Below are 19,255 nucleotides of genomic sequence, written 5' to 3'. Positions count from 1 at the left end.
TCTCTCCCTCTAACACTGCTGCCAATGCTTGTTTTAAGTTAAAAGTGTTTTTGAGCCTGTGCTCTCTTGCTGGATTAAGAAATCCATTCTCCCAGTCAAAATCTGCTAGGAGCTCACACTCCTCCCATACCACTACTCCGCACACCACCATGTGCCTGTGCCATCATCTGAGCAGGTTAAGTGCCCCCTCCTCCTCCGTGGCCCTACCTCAGCAGTGGAAAGCGGCTCCACCGTGACGCAGACTGACCATCCGAAAGAGACTCTCAGGCTTCTCAAGGTCTGGCTTGTGTAACGCTCACACCGAGAGCCAGAGCCCGCAGCAGAGCTGGCACGGGCTCCAAATTTCCATTTCAAAGTCGATTTCAGCGTGTATTTTGCTTTACAACTCTGCAGTAGTGTCCCGGTTACAGGCCACCTCCCACAGCAGGAATGCCAGGTTCGGAACTGTTAGTTTTGGTCATGCTTTGCTTTTTTATCACGCTGTTTCAACAGTGCTGTTACAGACAGGGCGCTGCCTTCATGTTGCAGCATCAAAAGCCAAGATCGCAGTGAGCTGCTACTGACAAGCTGGTAAAATGCTAAATAGAAAAACCCCAAACAAACAAATTCCGAAGTTAACTAAAGAAATCCGTTGCCATGAAGTATTGTAGGAATGTTTGGATTTTTCTTTTGTTTTTAAAAGACTTCTCTGACCAGCTCCCAGCTACTTTTATGCCTGTAAAATCGTAAGCACTGTAGCAAGGCCGGAGACCAGCACGCTCCATCCATGTGAGCATGAAGCACAGCCTCCCCCAAGAATCCGAGCTGAGCTTGTGACATGTCTGCAAAGCAGAAAAGTGAAGAATGGGGGTGCCAGGGACACACAGCTAGGGGAAAATATCGAAACGTATGCGGCAAAACTTGCTATGGGCTGGAAATGCATGCAGTGGAAATGAGCTGCTCCAGGCAGGCGAGCACTTCCAGATGCCAGGGCTCTGCATCGTGGAGTTAACATGCCTCAATGCCAGCCCATCTTTCACTGCAACTCCCATCAGAATTTGTCCCCTACAATCCCAAGGGCTCTTTAGGACATGGGAGCAGGGAGTAGAAGGGGCACTGAAAATAGGATACTGCCCCATTGGTATGAACCTTTTTTATTTTTCCAAGGGTCTAGAGCAGGAGGATGAATAATCAAAGACAATTCCTGCAGCAACAGCACATGAGCATTTGAATATGAATGCAGAAGAGAGGTTGGTTCAGGAGAGGTTTAGTGACAGCAGCCAGCTTAAGAGAGTGACTGATGGCTCGGCACGGATATGTCAGTGATGGGACCTACCATTCACTGCGCTTCCCGAGAGCTGGTGTGTTTTTTTGCTAAAGGTATCTTCCAACCTCTCCTCCTAAGCTGGTACAAACATAAGCCAGTGAAATACAAGGGAGCAAAGTCTGCTACTGCATGCTGAAAAATGGCATCCATATTAAAGGACATGCGAGGGATCCTTCAAAGTCAGGGCAGCACAGGATATTCTCTCTACTTGCCTGGACTCATTCCCAGAGCAATCTGTGGAGCTGCGCCAAGAAAGCTTTCAAGTTGTTGGAAACTGCAGGGCTGGCACCCCCAAGTGGTTACTCTGAGCTCTTCGTGCAGCCTGAACAGCTTCTCTCATCTCAATAGTTCATCCACTGATAACCAAAGTGCATCATCGCCTGCACGCAGGGACTTTGGAGCTCCCCACACCAAGGCAGAGCACGACCCTCTGCTGCAGCTGAGACATCAGCTCCAAATCCCACTGCAGAGCGGATGCAGCCAATTTGGATACGTATTTTCAAAGTGATCTCTTTCAGATTTCATCTTGCCACAGAAAGGAATCCATACAAGACCCCACAGAGGAAAATCAAGTGTTATAAAACCTTCCTGCAGTCAGCAATATTTCTTATGTATATATGGTTAATCCTACAGATTGATGGAGGCGAAGTAGAACTGCCAACGTCTTTGGTGCAGGCCGGCACTGTTGCGTGCAGCCGGAGGCTTTCCAGCTACCAAGCTTGGTGCCCTTCCTACACAGCACATCCTTCAGGAATGGCCGTCCCCTCATTCCATGGACAGGGAAACATGACCAGCAGTGTAGGATACACTTACAACATCTGCTAAGTTTCACAGCTACTCACAGCCACAGAGTAAATCTTACCACTCCTGAGCAGCAAATGAGCCCAAAAACACTAATCCCCGCTTCATTTATCCAGTAAGGAGCGAATGTAGAAATGACGAAGTACTTACACATCAGTGGGTTCGGTTGCTCACCCCCAGGGATTTCACTCTGCCACATGCCAGAGTCATGCCCCTGATCAGCAGGACGCATGAGCCACCACGGACAAAAGGCTCATTCAGAGCCCTGGCGTTGCATCTGCTGCCGCATTCAAGAGGAGGAGGGAGGGAGTCACAGTCTGAAGTGCTAGAAATGTTTAAACTGCACAGGAGGGGAACCAAACTATGAATGGCTCTTGCCCTGTACAGCGTAACGGCACCGGCAGCACAGGGATGGGCTGCAGTTAAGAAAACATTTGGGAGCAGAACACAACTCTGGGATGTGAAGGGAGGCACAGAGAGATGTGTGCACCAGCCAGATGGCACCCCGAGCAAGGGTCTTGGCAGCCATTTCAGAAGAGACAAAAAGCAGATGTTTCACAAAAGCTCATTTTCCAGGTTTATTAAGTAAAGTTAACTGAATTGTTTTCAATTTGTGGGGATTCCTTTCCGTCTAACCTGGTGGGTTAGCAGAGTTGCACAGAATCACGGTTGGACTGTGATAACCCAAATACAACTTTGGCTCATCTCACCGCTGACACATATGGAATGACTTGGGGGTTATTACATGCTGTGTCTGCTTGAGGCAGGTACATGTACAGATCAGCACAAGTTGCAAATGATAGTTTACATCCTTTCAAAACAGAGCAGGGCATTCAACAAATGCACTGCAATGAGAAGACACATGAAAAAGAAATTATACAGGCTTGCAAATACATAAGAAGTTCAAGAGATGCAAGAAATCTCAAACACAAGAAATGTTAAGGGAGGAAAAACCCACTTAATTTCAGACACAATGTGTTCAAATGAAAACCCAGCTGTAATTTAAATTCCCTTCAAAATGGGAAACATACAGTAACGCAATTAAAGAGAAACCAGGTCTTGTCCTGGGAGAGATGTGTCCAAAAACACTGATGCACAAACAGGTTCAGAGTTCTAAGCAAAATGTCCCTGGGCATTGGTGTACTTGACTCTTGGAGCCAGAGCAAAGCAATTCATTACACTTGCTGGACTGCTGGGCCTACTGCTGGGTCTTGGTGGTATAACAGCACGTAGGATTCCAGATGTCAGAGAGAAGGCAGCACACAAACTGCTGGTTACTGGGAGAAATGCCACAGGCCAGATCTCCCAGGGATTGACTAGAGTAAGGACACCTAAATTCTGGTAGCCTGGCCTCCACTGCACACAATGTTAGTGTAATGTTCTGCAGGGTTCTTCAGTTCTTAGCTCACTCCTTTCTCAGCCTGAGTTGTTTCTGTCTTGTGCATGAGCACAACTGGCCGTGCAAAATGATCCAAAAAACATAAGGGACAGGACCAAAGAAAACTGGCTGAACCTGGGGCTGGCTTTCAGCTCCTATTTCCAAATATCAGTTAAAGGTTGGAAATATATCTACAAAAGAAATAATATAAATGAAATAAAAAATGGCACCGTCCACAAAATTAAAAAAGAAAAAAAAATAAATCTTACAACACAGCCTCGTAAAAATGGCTTTGCAACGAGAGCTCAGTCACAAAATGAAGGGTTCTAGCTCTTCGTACATCGGAAGAGGAAACAAAGCTAAAAAGTACTAGTCCACATTCTCTTAATAAGTTAAACTTACTTTCCCTGCCCCTGTCTACAAAAGGGGTAGAAGCAAAGGGGAGAAGAGGCTACCAAAAACAATAACAAAAAGAATTAAAATTAAAAAAAAAAAAAGGAAGAAAGAAAGGAAGGAAGGAGAGACAAGGAGAGCGTGCGCGAGAGAGAGCAGTCTGTGGTCAGAGGCTCAGAGCAGGGCTGAGTTCCTTTTAAGGGTTTAAAAGATGCAAAACAGTTCCTCAAAAGTTCCCTCTCTTCAACAGTTAGTTCAATGCTGTAGCCATAGAAACTCAAGTATATATTGGAGGAGAGATTCTTTCAGGCATATCCACCATCATCCGGAGAGCTGCTCAGTGTGTGTTAATCCTCAATGATTATGGGTTCATCATTCATGGGCTGGCGTAGCTGTACTGCCTGGATGGGCCGGAGGATAATAGGCTTGTAAGGGCGTCTGGCGGCTCGCTTGGCTTCAGAGGAGGAAAGCAGCTTGCGGATTTTCCTGCAGACAGCAAGGAAGAAAGGAACCGATTACAGAGACTGGATGCTAACTATTGTAGCTTTCTCAGTTCCCCCAAGGGACCCAGGCCTGCATACGCAGCGGCTGCTCACTAACAGGATGGGCTAACGCTGTTATTTCAGTAATGAATTCCCTGGAGAACTTTTGTTTTCTGGTTTATAAACCCACCAATGAAGATGAAATTGCATTCTTTGTTCCAGAATCCCTCCCCTGCAGAGCAGAAGGCATTCTGGTCCAGCCTTGTAGGACCAGGGTCTACTGCTGTAAATACAGCACATGAAATGGTTATGACAGCCAGTTTCCATACCACTAATTAATTCTGAAGCATAGTCACTTGGATGTGCTGCAGGCAGCTTTGTGGGAATTTATAAAGCCAAATTACAACCAAACCACTTCTGGTGACATTGGTCACATCCCCGCCTGCTTATCCGTCTCTCACAGAGCTCTATCCATCTCTTTCAGAGCTCTATCTCTCTCTCTCAGAGCTCTCTGACATTCCCCAGCCCCAGGCAGGTGCACAGTGCTGCCTCTTCAAGAAAGACCTGTCACAGCACAAGCAAGCAACATTTGGTCCCCCATGGAGCTATGCCTCAAGGCTGAGCTGCTGCAAGGGAGCTCCACGATGGCCATTAACCAGTGAACCAGCACTGGTGCCTTTCCTCCCCACTGGGAAACACTAACAGGGTGTCTCCCCCTCTTATTTCTCCCACATTCCGTGTGCCCAACCCAGAAACAGGTAATATTCATGTCTTGCATTTGTTAGGAGTTTCCCTCTATGTTACAAGACTAGCAACAAGGCTTACCAGATAAAGGAAGCAGTTTTCCATATGGAGAGAAAGTAAAGACAGGAAGAATGTAGGGGGATGCACTGAAGTTTTAAAATCAGCAAAATAAAGGCAGAAAGCAACAATACAGAATGATTGCTTGCTTCTTTTTGTCAATACCAGGCTTAGAGTTAAATGAAGTATTAAAAAACCCAGATAAACCACCCACCAAAAAACCCCCACCAAAAGAGCCCACGAAAACAAACCCCAGCAACTATGAAAAACATACTCTGGAATTAAAATGAGGAATTCATTTCCAGAGGATGTTGTGGTGGTAAAAGGCATAAAAAGATTAGAAAAGAAAGTAATAAATATTCACAATAGTCCACCAGTACCACTATACACAGCCTTCAGTTCAGGACCTGGGCCAACAAGGAGGATCTGATAAAGCAGCACTGCCCACCCTTACAGGCTCCTACCCTAACGATGTTTTTGACTTACTGTGAGAGACACTATACTGCACTAGAGGAAGGGCAGCCACATGGCTTTACAAATCACAACTCAACCAGCCATCTATCCCCAAAGGCAGCTTTAAGATTTTTGGTTAGCCAACACTGCTGGGGCCAAGAAACCCCTTTTTTTGGGTGTGTGAGTTGGTTTTTGGTTGGTTGGTTTGCGTTGTTTTGTTGTTTAGGTGTTTGGGGGTTTTTTTAAAATGGAAAAGATACAATCTTACCGAGCTGAAGTCTATCACTGTGCTGATTTCCACGTTTGAGATGTGCCACTTGCAGAAGAAACTGGTCAAAATACTTCCCTCCTCCGCCTCCTTAAAATTTACCATTACTACACCAGCACTGACAAATCAGCAACTTCAGAAGATTTTGAATCAGCTCTGGACAGATTTGGTCATCTCCTCACTTGCTTTTTTTGCCCACTGAGCAGAACAGGCCTGCTACATAGCGCTTACACACACACACAGATGCAGTCTTTTGTTTGCTCAGTGTCCCCATTTCCCCCGTGCCCTCTAAAGTTGAAAGGCCACAGAGTGGGGGAGAGGAGAGAACAGGGTGGAAAGAAACAAGGTGGTGGGGAGGAAAAAAAACAACTCCAAAACTTGGTGTGATGATTTTTCTAAGACTCATTTAGCTGAAATTGATCTACTTTTAGCCAGTGGAGCTTCTTACAATATCCGCATGTGCTCAATTAGACACGCTGCCATCAGAAACACATCTCGTAGCAGTTCTAGATTCTGATCAGGTCACTCACTGCCTCCACTTGCATAAATTATAAATGCCAAGTTCCTTACTGTGAGGCTTGAATTCAAAAACTTATTCCTTTTAATTGACCAACTTTTCAAACTGTTCCCCCTCAAAGCTACCCAGTTTTCCAGTACTGTTCTCAACAGTGCTACACAAAAAGGGGAGGGGAGTGTGTGTATAAAACTGTAGGAAAACCTGCTTTCTGTGACGGAAAACACAGCCTGACCCTCAGCTGGAGGATGATATGCAGATACTGCTGCTAGATTGATTGCTACGGAGCTAACACAAAGCTCAAATTGTTTCAGAGCTCACAAACAAGTCTTACATTCTTGACACTGGAATGTAGCAGATGGTTCAGGGAAAAGTTAGAGGTGAAACGCCTGACAGAAAACCCGTGCCGCTTACAATGCTACATCACTCAGGCTTCCCCGCTTTTCAACAGGCTGCCAAACATCTCCTTTCAGCACTCATCGCGCCGCTAAGCAGCAAGGACGTAAGACAAAGAAGCCTGTTCTCTCTTTTCCTTTCTTAAATAGAAGAGATAAGGTCTTACTGAGCTGATGTCTATCACTGTGCTATGATTTCTGGGTTAGAGATGTGCTGGTTGCTCTGGGACTGATCTTCCCTGCCTCGGTCAGTGGTTCTGTATGAGCAGACAATTCTGCGCCTTTACAATAAATTGTTCTCACAACCAACATCACACTTGATGAATATTCTCACTGTTCTGTATAAATCAAAGGGCAGAGCCTTGTAGTAGCACTGAGACATTACTACGATGGACCTGCAGTATTTTTTGTGGGTTGGACCATAAAGATGTCAAGAAGTGTTTTGTAGATGCAAGATTACGAAATAAGCTTTGAGCATCTAAGGACTGACCTAGAGACCCTGCATCCAAATGGCACATGAATTTGCTAGAGCTGCAGGTCTGTAACAGGGTCCCAGAACCTCTTTACCAGAGCAAGAGGACAACAGGAATAAGGAAACTGCTTCCCCTGAAAATTAAATACTTCTCTCACTTTAATTTCAATTATATATGGAATCCCACTGCTTACTTTCACAGCATCTCACAGGAACAGAACAGGAGAAGGGAAAATGCAAGTAAAGATATGAGCTCATGTGAAACGCAGAGTTGCATTAAAGGTGTCCATAGGAACAAGTCTGACAAGGAAATTGATTTCATGTTTCTTCTGTGTTCTAGCAGGCATGGGGGTGTTCCTGCACTGAAATAATGATCCAACAGATAGTGCTTAACAACTTGAACGTTTACCGGTCTCGGCTTGCTTATGAAGCCCGTCTTTGATACTAGGCCCACAGAATAGTCGCTTGACACTTGAAAAGTTTTGCAGGCTGAGGAGGAGTTGGGGGATGTCAGGACTCTGACTATGTACTTCGTGCTAACAAATGAAGATTCAGAAAAGTGCCCAATTTAGTACTACCGGAAGAGATGAAGTACTCGAAATTCCTGACCTCCTTGGCCACTTGTCAGAGCAAGACACCCAGTAATTCCATGTCCATGTGTGCTAGGTACTGGACGGACAGCTAAGTGCTTCTCTACCTGTTGGGGGACTGATACCGATTGTTGGTAACTCCAGGCTTCAGACACAGACAAAAGCCAGAGAGCACCTCTGCTTGCAGAGAACACCGAAAGGCAGGACTGGCTTTGCTCTGACCTTCTTTGAGGTTACCCAGGAGAGAGGCATCAGGTTCTTGGGAGGAAACCACACAAGAATATGTCTCTACCTTTTTCACCACACCCAGAAGCAGTCCTCCCTTCCTAGGAATAACACAGTACTGGGAACACAAACACAAAAGCTCTGTTTGGGAACAGGCCACATAGCTTCTACCGCTCTAAACAGAGTTTACGGTGGAACTCATGCAAGGAAGGTTTTTTTTACTATTTCTATCCTTTGCACAGACTAACAAGAAGGACTAGCAGAAGCCGTACCACCAAAGGAGGAAGATGGATACTGCAGGGAGGGATAAATCTCACTGTTACTGGTGGCAAACATAAACAACCAGAGAAATGAGGCAACTTGGCCACTGGAAACACTTTGTATCACTTGAAGGTTTCAGCACTCAGACACAGGAGGAGATGTTCTGAGAGGTAACGGCATGCAAGAGGGTATGCAGAGCTCTGTAGAGGAGGCTCTATTCCTCAGCATCACCTGTGTACCAGAAGGCCCTATCCTGTTACTGATACACTGCAGTGAGACCTCCAAAGGCAGTTATGGGTCTGAACCAGGTGAATTTCCCATCTCTGTCTTCCTCCTCTTATTGCCCATCTCTTACGGGAACTGCTCTGGAAGAAGAATAATCTGCTTTCTCTGGAATGCAAGTGCATGAGGGTAGGCACATCAGACATGATTAGGTATATCATAGTCTTTATCCACCTCAACACTGGTAGTGGTCTCCGCATTCAGTTTGTAGAAATAGATCTGCTGAAGAGATCCCAGTCCAACCACAATTATCAGCTGCAGCACCCACAAGGAACACCAATCAGAAGACCTCCCCTTAAACCCTCTGAAAGACCCACTTTCCTACCTGGTTTCTTCAGTGGCCATGTAAAAAACATCATCTGGTGCATCAATCCAGTTCATCCTCCTCCTTTTCACTGGAGGCATGGATCCACCACGAATTAATCGGACTTTTGTTGGGTATGATTTCCCATTGAGCAGCAAGTTTCGGCTTGGTCCCTAACGTGATACATAAAAAAGTATAGTTATGGACTGCAAGAAACCTGCAGTAGTAGCACATGATAAGCACACAAAGGAAAAGAGAATTTAAAGTTTTTGTATCAGTTGTTTAGAGCTTACGGTAAGAATCTCCCCTCTTGCCCACGACTGAACACAGAATTCACATAAAAGCAATTGTCCACAAGCAGTACAAGTTAAGCACCTCCAATATAAAAAAGGACAGCAATACTCCAGCGACAGGACAAATAATAAATGAAAGGCATTACCAATAATCTGTTGCTTGTGTCTGAAAGATGACATCAAGGTTGAAAGATTGACCATAAGACTGAGATTTCAACTACCACCATAAATCTAGAGCAACTCTATTGATTTCAGAGAAGGATATCTAACTACACAGCAAACCAAATACAAAAATCAGAATTTACAGTTATTCTGGGGTACCAAACTTACCCATATCCTTTTTGTTCTAGGGAGGTTAATATTTAATGAGGATAGTATATAATTAAATACGTTGTTGAGAACAAATCTAGTACTACAAAGCTTAGTAGCTTTCATCATAAAATCTTTTTAGCATTTAACACCATAGATTTCCCATATATAACACATTTGCTTTGCAAATCAACACAGGTATAATTTTCCAGACCCACAGAAGCCCCCTTCCACTCAACTGGAAAAACACAAGCTGTTATTAAGAGAGGTGCAGATGAAAGGGAGCAAAGTTCTAAGCTTCTCATATGCAGCTGTCCTTGATCATTTGAAGTCCAGTTCTGCTGCCCCTCTTCCTGCTGATTAGCACATTGAGAAATCCCACTGAAATCAGTAACACTGGACAGTCAGAAAAGATGCAGAATAAAGGCCCAGAAAATTTGATTAAAGCTGGTCAGAAAATGTCCCAATAGAAATTTAATTCTTGCGTTTCACTGGCCAGACCACCTCCCCAGATGCACCAAGGCTTCTCCTTCTGCTCATGAAATGGGAAACTGAGCATGTACATGAGGGATGTCTGGCCTGGGAGATCCACCTCAAAAGGAAAGGTGGGGACATGAGGTATTCATGTCCTTAAGTGTCAGGTTATGGCGCAAAAGCTCAACCAAATTTTATCACTTTGACTTAGAAAGGGAAGATTTCAGTCTGTCAACCAAGGAAAAAAAAAAACAAAACCCTGCATCTCATTTTTATCTGAGGAGAAACCAAAAAATGATAGATTACTTGTTTTCTTTTTTGACCAGCCTTAATCCACTGTGCTAGCAAGATCTACTTCCTGTCAAAATTTAGGGCTTTAGGACTGAACAAATAGAATCCCACTTTTTAAAATCCATAGCTCTTTAAAGCTGTTGTATACAGGTGGAATAACAATTCAATTTCTTAGTTGCCCAGCTCCATGTTATACAAGACAACTTTGGCACCACAGCAGACCACTGAAATACTTCAAGAAGTGCTTTTATATCTGAGATCTATTAAGGAAAATATTTAAAATAAAAAGCTTTTCTGTTGGTTCGTTTGTGGTTTGGTGGTTTGGTTTTTTTTTTTTTTTGTTTGTTTGTTTGGTTTGGGGTTTTTTACCCCTTCCAGATTTCTCCAAGAAAATCCTTTCATTAGTGTTGCAAAGGACATTTTCTCCACATCAGCTACATACATAGGAGAACAACTCTGGAAAAAGTTCTTGGAAATAGCTAGAAGGGGCGCTCCTGTGCTTCCAGGTTGCCTTTTCTCTACCTGCACAGAGCAATCTGTTTCAAATGGTACATCCTGAAACAGGCACCTTTAATTTTCCGTTCACTAGCACACTTTGTCAAGCAATCAGAAATCAAGACAGTTCAGAGGTTTCACCCTAAAACACTTAAAAAGTGTTAAGTTATCACAGATTTATCCCACTGCACTGAATTGGTTTATTCAGCAGACACAAACAAGTAGCCAGTCTCCTCAATGACAAGAAATGAAGCTGAATTAATGGAGGAATATAATTTACCACTTCGGATCAGATGCTTAAGCAACAAACCAAATGAATGCTTCTTTATTACAAGCAGACTAGCATGCTCAAGTTATAGCCTACTCTCATGATACTGCACGCTATCCAAGATTATTAGACTTAATAATGCTTGTGATCACCACTCAGTGACCATCGGTCATACCTGCTGCTGACTGACCCATCTCAGAGTGACTACTGACGCTTATACATTGTGGCAATTCACCTAATGAGGCAAGCTCCACTTTACCAACATCAGAAGATCATTTATTGGGGGGAAAAAGTTATGCTTGAAGTTCTCTCCTGTGAGCCTCCCATAAGCCATGTGTAAGGGGGGAAAGTGATGCACAGCCTCTGCCCTGGCCCCTTCACACCGAGGTGAATTTCATGAGAAAGCATTTTGCCAGAGACACATCAATCAGACTGGCTATTTGCTTCTGTCCTTTGATTAAACTCAGCATAATGGATGAAAGGCTAGGAATAATTTTTACTCAAATAAAACCCAAGCATTCTCAGCAGACAACTTGCACACCAACTTCCTAAAAAAATAATAAAAAAGCTGTTTTCCAAACAAACCCTTCCATCATTTCAACCTTCCTCCTTCAGGGAAACACACTCCACCTAGAAACACATCCCAGAACTTTGCTATAAACAGCCAGTTTCTGTATGAGCAGAAACAAGATGTTCCATTCAAAACAGAATTCATTTATATACAGATAGACAGATTTGAGGTTTAAATTGCATTTTAACCACTTGGATGTTTCATATGCCTCTAAATTGTATTGATTTTTATTTAAAGTTTTCAATTAACTGGGTAAAATGACCAGCTGCAAACAGCAAAGACTGAAGTGAAACACTAGGGTTTAATGGGGTGTTCTATCTAGCACGGGTTAATAATCCTTCTTTTCCCTGTTTTGGTTAAATGAACATTCTCTTACCATTTGTCTGGTTTGTCCGTGGTTAGGCAGACCTAACAAACAGGAAAGAGAATAGAGCTGGTAAGACCGTTGCTTTTCCAAGACAGAAAAAAGTACAAAATCAAAACACACGCAGCTATAATTTCAACTGTGTTGTTTTGCTAAATCAGGAGTTGTCTACCAAACTAACTTCTCCCCTCCTAGAAAGGTAACTAAGAGCTTCCTTAACAACACAGTTTGAAGAGCAGAAGCCCCAAGTTAAAAACACATTCCATGTGCCCAGTCTTTTCTGTTTACTCACACCTTTCTTCAAACTGCCACTAAGAGTACACCTCCTCTTTCAGATCCAAGGTTTTCCTCAAGTCTTGGGAAAAATCTGGCATTCTGTTTTAGTTTTGGAGGAATTTACTGACATCAAGAAAGAGAAAGTGGAAGGTATTATACACTGTCAAGACAGCAACAAATAGAATCTTTCCTATCATCCTTGGATCCCCAAGGGAACTCTTCAGCTCAGGCGTTAGCTACAAGCTGTTAGCAAACAGACTGTATCTGCTGAACCTACCCACAAGTAAATACTTGCACAGGCGTAGCTCCATCAGCCACAAAGCTCTGCGACTCCAGCTACCACGCAAAGCCCTTCCCCAGTAATACACAAACAGCACTGTAAAGCACTGAGCACAATGGCTTGATTCTACTAGCTTATCTGCTATACTATCAGATACCCTATCATGCTGTCATAGCCTATGTACTGAACTGTACTTTATATATATAAGACCTTGCACGACACACAAAGGTCTTGGTATGTAAGAGAATGACATGCTGCTATAAGGCAGCAGGGTATGGCACAGAATGATCGGAAACTTAATGAACCTTTTTAGGTCTAGTTAGGTTTAGTTTTCTGAGATGCATACTCCCAGAAAACACCACTTCATTAGCATCAGTGCACCAGACCATCTTTCTCAGCCCCTTCTGGCTCAGAACCAAAACGTCAGGATACCAAATCCAACACGTACTACAGGACAGGCATCAGCAAATGCTGTCGCTGGCTGCAGAATTTACCAGTACAAATTCTGTTTTCACATTTATAGCAAGCTTCCCAGCTTGACTTCTGAAACTTCCCATTGCTAGTGAGTTAAACTGTGACGAAAGAGCAAAGCTTTTTAAAGAATCCAGCAAAAATGGACTTTTACAGCTCATGGTCCATACTCCAGCAGATTACTTAATGTTCTCCTTGATAAACCAAACACAACGTACTCACAGCAACTATGCCAGGAAACCCATGGCAGAGCAATGTAGTGGGAGGGAGGAAGGCAGAATGGGGGACATTTCCTGAGCATTAAGTATTACAACACCACAATAAAATCAACAGTTTATATCAAGTATATTTTCCATTATGTGTAGCTACTTCAAACACAAAGACACGTAGTTTCATTTTTTTGCAGCATTTTTTGTTCCTGAGTATCCACAGAGATGAAGAAGTAGCTGCCAGAAAGATTCCCATCAGATCTGCAGAACACACGTACCAGACACCAAGTGAGAAGACCAGTAACAACCACTGGATGTTGCCAAAGGCAATGTAGGCGCCAGATAATAATTCCTTTTTACATGGGAGCAGTAATTGCATCCAAAACACAGCTGTGAGCGGCCATTTGAGATGGATGGACAAAGAGCTCCACGGATGCTGGGAAACAGCACAGCCAGCAGGATGCAACCTCAATCCGTTGGCTTCAGAGCCAAGCTCTAGCATTTATTTTTTCCTTCCCATTCCCTAACAGAAAGATAACAGTTTCTTCATTTACAGGAGCTCCAAAAGATGCAAATCAATTGATGCTAGTCCCTGGATTGAAGTTACACATTTCATTTTAACCACACTCCAGATCAGCTCTTTTCTTGTACTAAGAACTTTCTTGATGACAGAACAGACTAGCCTACAGGAGCAGATGATACGTGGCTGCTGCGATGACTACTGCTGGATGTACAACAAACAGTAAACATTGCTATTCCCAAGGACCAGAATTAACCCAGAATATTCCACAATGAGATGTTGTTAAGACTGATACAAATGGAGTGAAGGCTGAGCAGAACTGCTACTTACTCTGACCCCCAATGCTTCAGAGCCCTCAAAGAGCGAAGCATCAATGCTAAACCACAGGGACTCATATCTCAGCCCCTAAGCTATATTTTCTAGGATAAAGCTACCTGTGACAACTCTTTGCTCTAGTACAACAGGACACAAAACAAAGTTACAGTTTCAATACAATTTGTATGCTTGCTATCACAATAATAAGGTATCAATTAGCATATTAATCTTAGCTATCTGTGAATTTTCCCTTCAGTCACACTTTGATGACTGGAGTTTGAAAGAATGAAAGCAGACACTAGAAGGACTAGTTTCAGTCTGCAATAAAAAAAAAAAAAAAAAATCCCACTAAAAGCATATGCAGCTGAAGCACTGCTATTAAATGAACAACTTTCACCCACAATGGTCACCAAAGAGCTGCAGAGAGACAGCATAACATCTGTAATGCATCGCAGAACAGCTGTGAAGTCAACAGGATGCATCTGTACTGTAAACAATGGATTCTTGCCCAAAAGGTTTTGGTGACTTCTGTGTGAGAGATGAGGTCTGCAAGACAGGCATCTCTAAGAATTAAACCAACCCTCTGAACCTGGGTAAGGAGTGGTGCAGACACGTAACTCACCATATGAAACTTAGTCCTCTCTGATGTGCTTGTTCCATTTTCACAGATCAAGGTTGGAGAGACATTTCTCACACACTTGAATCCACAAGCAGGTTAAAAATGTAAGACAGCTTATGAATATAAATCTGAAGCAAAATACAAGAAGGTTCTGGCAGCTCCTCTCCAGGGGAAAAAATCCCCAAAAACTAAACAAAAAAAACAAACCCACAAACCTGTCTTTATTTTATGGAGGGATGTTTAAATAAGCCACAGGGTAGAAAGCATTACTATTCCTTTCAATGATATCTAAGGTCCAACTGCTTGAATTGGACCTTAGATATCATTGATATGAATTAACATAGCCCCACCACATCAGAAACAATGCTAATCTCCAACTGAGATAAAAAAGGGAAAAAAGAAGGAAAAAAAAAAAAAAAAAAAAAAAAAAGGAGGTATTTTCAGGATCAACCAAACCTTTAAAACCACAAAGTATGAAAGCCTACAATGACAAATCTCAGCAGGTCTTCCACTCTTTGCAGACAAAGAAATTGAAATGCACTCTGAAAACTCAAGATTATATGATTTTTCGATAGCACTGAAAAAACCCCCAAAGACCTACAAAATATCCTGCCATTCAATTCCTCCTGCCAGTCTCCTCTATACACTGAAGTAAAGAGGAAGTCCCAGAGGATAAAATGAAGACATGGTAAATCAAAGGTATATCTGCAGATAAGCATAAATGTCCTTTGCCACAGATGAATTCTACATTGTTACTGAAATGACAATAAAACACCTGATCACAGCACAGAGATTAACTGACAACCACAGAGCATTCCTCCACTCCCCACAGCTTAGTGACGAAGACCTCAGAACTGTTCTTCAAGCATAAGCACAATTACAGAGATCTTGGCTCAAAACCAGTCACAGCAGGTTACTCTGCCCTAATAATCCTTTCATTCTTGAAGTATCAAAGCTGCAGATGAATATACTTTCATCCAAAGAAACACAGGTGGGGAAGGACTATCACAAACAGCAAAACAAGTCTGTAACTACTGTTACTTTGCAGCTTTATCTTTTGAGGATGGGGGAACCACCTCTCAGTCAACCAACCTGTTTCTTTTCCAACAATTTCCTATCATTTGAATCTAATGCTTTCAGATTTGTTAAAAAAAAAAAAAAAAAAGAAAAAAAAAAAAAAAAAAGGAAAGAGAATACTTAAACTTCCAGCAGCAACTCGAGCACCACCCCAAGAGCATGATGTGTGAGGAGGGAATAGTTGGCACCCAACACCACAGAGTGGAGCGTGGGAATTTAATTTCCCAATGGGATGCAAACCAGCACATCTGGTCCCACTGGAAGCCTGAGAGTAGACACGTATGCTTTTTGCTGATCCAATCCCATCCCCTGCAAGTCCAGCAACAGAACCTCAACATCTGAATGGCAGCATTCAAAAATTACTCCCACCACTCAAATTCAGCCTGCTTTTTTAACCAACTCTGCACAATACACAACTGCAATTCTGAGAAGCAGGAGAGCCTAAGCTCTCAGCAGTGTGCCCAGTGCAGACTGTAGTGCAGGGATATTTCCATGAAGTTACTACAAAAAGCACCAAGAAGCTGCAGAATAAGCACCAACCATGGCCACTTTTCTGCTTGGTTAAAAACCTTCCAGCGATTTTCCATGCCTGGACGTACACACCATTCTCTGTGTATTTACAGACTATGTCATAGTTTGGCACAGGAAGCCTGTACAGACCTGACCCTAGTACCAAGGACAAAGAGTAGCCCAACTTTCAGCCACTGGACATAACTTGCAGTTGTTAAATTTGTATTTACTCAAACTTACTAACTCCAATCTTCAATATATCCACCACCACACACAAAAATATGGGTCCTTCATGTTAACATAATTCTTCCTTTTTTTTTTTTTTTTTTCTTTTTTAAACCAATCGGGACATTGAGCAGTTAGTCACAGATGGCATTTTGGTTTTAACTTTTTTGTTTTTACCAAAGAGAAGCATCATGCAGAACATGCAATATGCAGTAACATTCATAAGCACATCTTCAGTCACAATGAACGTCGAGAATTTAACACACACTTTCACAACCAGCAAGTTTACTATACTAAAATACATTGCTTTCAAAACTCCATACACTCTTCATATGCATTTTCCTTTTCCAAAAGTAATCCTCCTCCTGGGATTCCATCCTTCCCAGCAGTAACAAGAACATCAACAGTACCATATTTGTGAGCAAGCTAGAAAAAAATATAAAAATTCGTGCATGAATGAGGCTTGATGAACAAGGATTTCACTTCCAAGTTACAGGTTCACTTGAAGTAGTCTCTGCATGTTGACATATACACACAGTTTTTGCAAGCTTGTAAAAATGCTTTAGCACCTCTCCTTTTCTTAAACTGCCAAGAATGTGATACTGCTGTGAGCAGACTGAGAGTACACCTTCTAATGATCAAAGGCTATAAACTTTTAGGAATTCAAGTGCAACAAGCAGAACAGAGCATAAGTTGTACCAAACACGACCTAAACTAGCATTTTCTTAGAATTCTCTTGTACATAAAAACAATGTTGAAATTGCAATTTACTTACCTAAGTAAGTTCCTACCAAGATTGGCAAAGGAAAAGGAAAAAAAGATTTAAGGTTAAAAAAAGGAAAGATTTGCATAGTTCAGAATACAGTAGCCCAGCCCCATGCAACAAATACAGAAACACAGAGTGGTTTGGTTGTAATGAAACACAGAAGTGATCACAGTTCTCTGTGGGACAGATAAACCCAAGACAACACTAAACAGACAGCAACGCCAGAAGAGAGATACCACAAAGAAGAGCTTTAATTTTGCATAAGTAAGTAGTGACTTGTTACCCATCTCTTTCCATAACTCCTGCACATTAACCTTGTTGCATGTGGATAATCCTTCCTAAAATGCTTGGTCTAACAATCCACATTAATTTGCTTCACAGTACTTCTCAGATGAAGTGTTTGTTCATGCAAAGCTGTACCTTCTGCTAAGAGTACTTCAAGGACCCTCTTAATACTTTCTGGGCAGTGACATCCAACTACGAGGAGTCAGTAGCCACCCTTGGACAAGCATGCTGAGAATGGAGAGCTGCTATCTATCTTGGTGTTGAGGGATGGGGAGGAGAAGGCAGGGGAGTGAGCAAGCAGCTGCGTGGTTCTGAGTTACTGGCTGGGCTTAAACCATGACACCCACCTGCATCCCTAGAAAAGCATCACAGTATATTCTGTCTCGCTGTAACACATTGTGGTTAAAAAACAGAGGCAACAAAACCATGCACCTCACTGCTTTAGGATCTGCTGGTCCAAGCTATACAAACTAGAAAGCACTGAATTATTCACTGTTCTTAGAATTGGGAGTACTACACATCATATGCATACATATATATGATATGTTTCACACATAGCGATTCCACCTAATGACAAATTCAGGCTTTGTACTATCTGGGACATTTGCAATTCTGCTCTTGAATTGTTATACATTAATTTCCTCTCCTAATAATTATGCTTGCTTTTTACCACTGCCTTGGGACATGCACTCTCCTCTTTCTCAATCAACATTTGCATCTTACCCCATGCCATTCTCATAAATGAAATGGTTTTCACTAGTTGATTCATAGAGCATAATGCCCATCTGCTGATTTCCTTTCCAGATCTTTCTCCATAACATCAAAAGAAATTAATCACAGTATCTTGGCTAAGCTGAAGGCAAGTGAAAAAGTTTCACTTAACATTTCAGTACAAAATCGTAAGTAAAATTCTCAAAAGTAATCTGTACTTTTGACATATAATCTAAAGTGAGGAAGTTGCACAGGCACACAGTTCTTGGGGTCTCCAAGGAGCATTTCAAGCAACTTGTCCTTCTTCCCAGCTGTGCTGCTGCTGGCAAGAAACAGTCATTCCTTTAAGATGGACTGAACATCTTATCTCTTAACACTAGTCAGCATTACTCTGGTCCCGATATCAATAGCTAAAGCCAGGACTACTCCCCAGTACTCTGTGTATCACATTATTCATCAAAGGACCAATACTCCCTGCCGTTTACAGTCGTTCCTGGATGAGCAGATTTCCTTTGGCTGGTTATCCTCAACTCTGGAAGAGCAGCAAGGGCCACTGCTGATAACGGCAGAATTTTAATGCAACTTATGCATACAAAGAAGTCCGAATTTTCTGCAAGTTCTAAGTCAGCCAAAATAAAAGCTTTGAGGTAAGTCTGGTCACCTACATAGCTGATACTACAGAACTTTGCTATATTCCCACCTCAACAGCTGCTTTGATCAAGAGCAGTATTTCTACTTTCATGATCCTATTTTGATAATTAAACTAATGCCATGCTAGGGTGATGAATGCTTCCAGTTCCAGGAGTTCATTCCCATTTCCCCAAAAGGAGGTGAGAAACAGTGAACCAGAACATGGTAAATTAGACTGACATTCCATTTGGTTTAGAAATCCCCAGCAGCAGAAGCAAGGTATTCCAACAGTTAATTAACCTCACTCAAAAAATTTGCAGCTTGTTTCCAGCCAAAGTTTTTCTCCTGTACCTTCTGGCTACTGCAGCTCA

The 19,255-nt window shown here is 42.5% G+C and overlaps 1 protein-coding gene across 4 annotated transcripts in view; it reads right to left on the bottom strand.

Annotated features, from left to right (window-relative positions):
• Positions 1-2,670: 2,670 nt before the first annotated feature.
• MTA1 (metastasis associated 1) overlaps positions 2,671-19,255 on the bottom strand; it is an 82,241-nt gene continuing 65,656 nt past the window's right edge. Inside the window, exons 18-21 of one of the 4 annotated variants that reach the window (XM_030493570.1) lie at positions 17,268-17,279; positions 12,003-12,034; positions 8,947-9,098; positions 2,671-4,364 (exon numbers count right to left, since the gene is read on the bottom strand). In XM_030493570.1, the coding sequence (XP_030349430.1) occupies positions 4,226-4,364; positions 8,947-9,098; positions 12,003-12,034; positions 17,268-17,279 (335 nt within the window). In that variant the 3' untranslated portion in view covers positions 2,671-4,225. The remainder of the gene's footprint in view (positions 4,365-8,946; positions 9,099-12,002; positions 12,035-17,267; positions 17,280-19,255) is intronic. The other 3 variants (XM_030493572.1, XM_030493571.1, XM_030493573.2) reach the window with 3 other exon arrangements.

The sequence above is a fragment of the Strigops habroptila genome, chromosome 8 (genome assembly GCF_004027225.2).
Source record: "Strigops habroptila isolate Jane chromosome 8, bStrHab1.2.pri, whole genome shotgun sequence".
NCBI classification, from domain to species: Eukaryota; Metazoa; Chordata; class Aves; order Psittaciformes; family Psittacidae; genus Strigops; species Strigops habroptila.
This window is presented reverse-complemented; position numbering and strand designations above follow the sequence as displayed.